The sequence below is a fragment of the Salvelinus alpinus genome, chromosome 2 (assembly GCF_045679555.1).
Source record: "Salvelinus alpinus chromosome 2, SLU_Salpinus.1, whole genome shotgun sequence".
Lineage (NCBI taxonomy): Eukaryota > Metazoa > Chordata > Actinopteri > Salmoniformes > Salmonidae > Salvelinus > Salvelinus alpinus.
The window spans coordinates 67,322,705-67,327,461 of record NC_092087.1 but is presented as its reverse complement, the minus strand read 5'-3'; the positions used below and the strand labels follow the sequence as shown (position 1 = coordinate 67,327,461).

The 4,757-nt window shown below is 42.3% G+C and overlaps 1 protein-coding gene across 1 annotated transcript; it reads right to left on the bottom strand.

Annotated features, from left to right (window-relative positions):
- Positions 1 to 901: 901 nt before the first annotated feature.
- On the bottom strand, positions 902 to 4,324 carry LOC139567497 (ras-related protein ORAB-1). The gene is made up of 6 exons (XM_071388814.1): positions 4,110 to 4,324; positions 3,177 to 3,249; positions 2,947 to 3,042; positions 2,756 to 2,851; positions 2,455 to 2,586; positions 902 to 2,243 (listed from the first exon to the last, which is right to left on the bottom strand). Exons 1-6 carry the CDS (start codon positions 4,121 to 4,123, stop codon positions 2,046 to 2,048), a joined length of 609 nt encoding a protein of 202 aa, XP_071244915.1. The 5' UTR covers positions 4,124 to 4,324; the 3' UTR covers positions 902 to 2,045.
- Positions 4,325 to 4,757: the final 433 nt, after the last annotated feature.

Here is a 4,757-nt window from a genome sequence, read left to right as displayed (position 1 = left end):
TGCAGACATGAACTAGGCCACTTAATGCTGCCCTCCACTGGTACAGACCTGTACCAGATTCAATGTTGCAGTTTTGTCTTACTGGGTCCCTTTGCATTACATAATGTTAAAGACATGCTCCGGAACTTCGGCGACTAAATATTTTTTTAACCTCCTACTTTGGGCTGGATGTGTCAATGTGCAGTTCATACATGCATAATCCACGAGCAGAATTACTGTCTTAACTCAATTAGCCGTGACATTCCGAGTTTGTTTTTCTGGAAGCTGTGCTGCGCTATTTTCCATACGTGGGCCAGCCCCCTTGCATTCAAGTTCAACCAATGAGCTTCAGACCCTCACCATATGAGTGACAGCTAGCAAGAGGCACATCATGCACACAGCAGAGCGAGAGTAACGACATGGTGCACAGATCTGCACATTTGTTACGTAGTACACCATTTTAAGGGACCACTTTTGGGCCGTGAGCGCTACTTTCAGAACTACTGGCTAAAAAGTATATAAAAGTACCAGAGAATCCCATTAACTGTAATGTACACTTGTTGCTGGACAGACTCAAAAGTAAGATATTGTGTTTTGGCCCCGGTGGGCACAAAAAGGTAGTTGAGCTGGGTAAAAGAGAGGAAAAGTCTAAACGTGATCCTTGGGACGTCCAACTGACGTCACCCCATTGAAGTCGAATTTTAGGTTAAGGTCAGGTAAGGGTTAGGGTATGGAAGTCTCAAGTTCAGCACAACTGCACCCTTTACTGGAGACAATGAAATCTGGGCCAAAGATCATACCGTTCAGCTTATGAGACAGGAGCACAAAGTCTGTCACATTTCAGAGACTAGGCCTATTTCAGTGTGAAATGTGCATGCAGAACTGGTGTAACTATCAGGAAAGAATTCCAATAAGACAAAGGTTTATTAAAGATCTCCTTCATTGTTTAATAGACATTGTGCCACAAAAATGTCAAGTCCTCAGCCACAAATCACATGCCGAAATGAAAATGTTCAGCTACTTTTCATGATGTCATATATATTTAACTTGCTTCTCTACAGGCTTAGCTAATCAGTTCTTACATATATGTATAAATATATACAGTTGGTAGAATTCTTTAATCGTTTGGTGAAACTTTGTTGTGCTGTTGGTTGAGACACTGGCGGAGGAAAAATGTCATTGACACTTTCAATGTAGCACGTCTCCATGCGCTATTATGTATGTCAGCAGAACAATTACTGTCTGTACAGGAATGTTAACTAATGTTAGTATCATACAAAATGCATTAGAATAAACCCAAATAAGAGATAAGAGCTTGGGCATACAAAAGGTCTTTAGGGCTGGAAGGACATGCCAACAACGCAGTGTGCCAAGGGCATATCATATATATGTATACACACACATCCTGCCATAAAGCCACTGGCACATTATTTGGGGCAACATTATGAAGTTAGACCACGTGACATTGAATGATATTTCCTCTAAATAATTTGGGTTGATTACAGTGAGCATATGTGCTAAGTCATGATGACTGCATTAGAGATGCATTGTGGGTAAAGTAATCAGTTCTGCCGACATGTATAATGTGCTTTATTGGGAGTGCTTCCTAATTCAGCTTCTGAGGAGATCAGGCCAAAGTCATGCTGAGATCCACAGTGAAATAAGGAGAACACAACCATCGTAGAAAAATGTATTATTAACTACCAGACCTGGAGTAAAGAGTCGGGCAAGGTTTATTCATATTCATCACCTTGCTTAAAAATGTCTGGATAAGTTGCCACATCTTATTCTGGATAGGTATATGTTTTGGTAATATGTAAAAATATCCCACATTATGTTAGTGTGTTTCTGTGGGTGTGGATGGGCTTACCATCCTATTGCTGACCTTGTTAGGGGTGGGGGGACATATTTCAGGTATTGCAACTGCACACACAATCCAGGCCACTCAGTCTTCCCTCTCTGTCACTCTCGCCATATTTCTCTCTCCCTATCCCTGTGGAGCAAGGTAACTTTTGAGATTGGTAGATAGGGGTCTGAGTGGATGGCGTTTGGGGGGCTGAGGGTCCTCAGCAGCAGCCTCCAGAGGATGTCTTGACTGGCGTGCTCTGGATCTTGACGTTGGACTTCTCCGAGCCTCCGGCTGTGGCCCCAGGGCCCATTCTCTTCTTGATCTCAGCTGCCATGGTCATGAAGGCCTGCTCCACGTTGGTGGCGCTCTTGGCGCTAGCTTCCAAGAAGGGGATCCCTAAATTGTCAGCAAATTCCTGAGGGAGGAAGAAAAAAAAAAGACAGGGTGAGTAAGAGAGAGAGGCAACAGTAAGGTGTCAGTAGGGGAGAGGCATATACACACCAGGAAAGAGGCAAAGAGACGAGAAAAGAGTGGGGGACAGAACGGGAGAGAGAAAAGATTCAACTGAAAAATGCAACAACAAAAAAGATAGTTATTTTTCATTCCGTAACCAGGTAGAGCGTTACCTTGGCCGTCGTGTAGTCCACCACTTTCTTTGTCGTCAGGTCACATTTGTTGCCTACTAACAGCTTGTTCACGTTTTCACTGGCGTAACGGTCAATCTCCTGTAGCCACTGTTTCACGTTATTGAAGGATTCCTGGGGTGTGACAGGAGAGGAGACAACTGTTGATAACTCAACAACCGATGCAATAGGCAGCGTAACCAGATACACTGAAACACTTAACTTACACAGGCTTGAGAACAAGGTTATCTGCTATGTAAACTTGTTATGGAGAAAATGTAAAGCGAACAAGGGATGGACTGACCTGGTCTGTGACATCGTACACTACAATAATGCCATGCGCTCCTCTGTAGTAACTGGATGTAATTGTCCGGAACCGTTCCTGTCCAGCTGTGTCCCACTGTGGGCCAATGAGAGCAAAGTCAGACCCAACACCATGTTCCACTTCTGCCGTTCTTGTGACTCAATCAAGTCATGTCAGCCACAGGTACTCACAATCTGAAGTTTGATGGTCTTCCCATCTAACTCTATGGTCCTAATTTTGAAGTCCACTCCAATAGTGCTAATATAGCTCTCTGTGTATGTGTCATCCTGAAGAGAAAATAAGAAAAACAGAAAATTCCTATGGGTGCTCAGTGTACAGTAAAGTTCCTGGGATGTCAAACTATTATTCTTCAAAATATCAACATGGCAAAAATCCACCTAGACAGAGGAAAGTTACTTACTGCAAATCGGAGGAGGAGGCAAGACTTTCCAACACCAGAGTCGCCAATCAGAAGCAGCTTGAATAAATAATCACTGAAAGGAGAGTAGATATTTCACAGGTTAAATAAATGTCAATTCCACTGTCATGGAGATATTACTATATATTATTCGTTATTTGTTGAAAGTCAAAAACCACAAGGCAACAAATTGTCACAGTAGTTAGTTCTGTCTACTATAGTGACAAAAGTCAGTCAATAAATTTACATTTACATTTTACATTTAAGTCATTTAGCAGACGCTCTTATCCAGAGCGACTTACAAATTGGAAAGTTCATACATATTCATTCTGGTCCCCCCGTGGGGAATGAACCCACAACCCTGGCGTTGCAAGCGCCATGCTCTACCAACTGAGCCACACGGGACCTATAATAAATGTACTGTATTTGTTTCACACAATAATCAAAGTAGCCTTGGATTTCAACTGACATAGTTAACGAGATTTAGCTATATTATTGGGCAATTAAAGTTAAATTGGTCAGCTGACTTTTTACACATGTCCATATTTGAAAAAGTCAACGAAGCAGTTGACGTTTTAACTAGCTAATTTAGCTAACGTTACTTAGCTAGCCAGCTGATACTAGCTAGCTAAATTGGCTTCCAGCTGATAATAGCTAGTTAGTTAGCCTATGGGTAGCTAGCTAGCATTCATGCTAGCTGGCGTTTGAACGTAGCTAAGAACATAAAAACAAGCCCTAACACGCCTACTAACATTCAATATAAAACATGTCTAGAGCGGGGTTGATACAGAACATACCTTATGTCATCGATCTCATATTTGCATAGAAGACAAAACAAGTATCTTATTTGATGTAAACCATCCAGGTAAGTTAACGGACTAACGTTATCTAGCATAAAAAAACAGGCTGTCATCATTAACCAACAGTGTTACTTACTATTCGGGATTCATCGTTGACTAAGCACGGTTGGGTTAAGCAGTTATTCTTTAAAATATTGCTATCCTTTGTCGTGGAAAATCTGTGTAATATATCTTTTTTTCAGAACAACTGCAACTGGCTAGCTAACTACTCCGAGCCAAGATAATCGAATCAAATATGGCTGCCCTCCTGACCAGGAAATGCCAACCAAACCTATGGGGCTAGTGGAAGTTGTAGTCAAATCGTATTAGGCATACATTATTTATCATCCATCATTCATTCATTCATTATTTCCACTCCATGCATTATCATGGGATAAAGAGAGGTCCACACACCTGTCCGATTGTTTGGGATGCAGAAGAGCGGTAGCCCAACACAGACATCTGTCAGTGATCTCATGATCCCTACTGGATCATGAGATCACTGACAGATGTCTCTATTGCACTGGAGGTTGGTGGCACCTTAATTGGGGAGGACAGGCTTGTGGTAATGGCTGGAGCGGAATTGGTGGAATTTTATCAAATACATGGTTTGCTGCCATTCCATTCGCTCCATTCCAGCCATTATTATGAGCTGTCCTCCCCTCAGCAGCCTCCCCTGGTGTACAGTACTGTGCGTTTTGCTCTTCATGCTGGTGGTACCTTATTGGCTCAGCCAGTTTCTTCT

Excerpts from the sequence above, each read along its gene's own strand:
- LOC139567497 (XM_071388814.1), bottom strand. Across the intron at positions 3,043-3,176 it reads GCCTCCTCCTCCGATTTGCA|GATGACACATACACAGAGAG; the intron begins GTAAGTAACTTT and ends TTTTCTCTTCAG. Across the intron at positions 2,852-2,946 it reads AGACCATCAAACTTCAGATT|TGGGACACAGCTGGACAGGA; the intron begins GTGAGTACCTGT and ends ATTGGCCCACAG.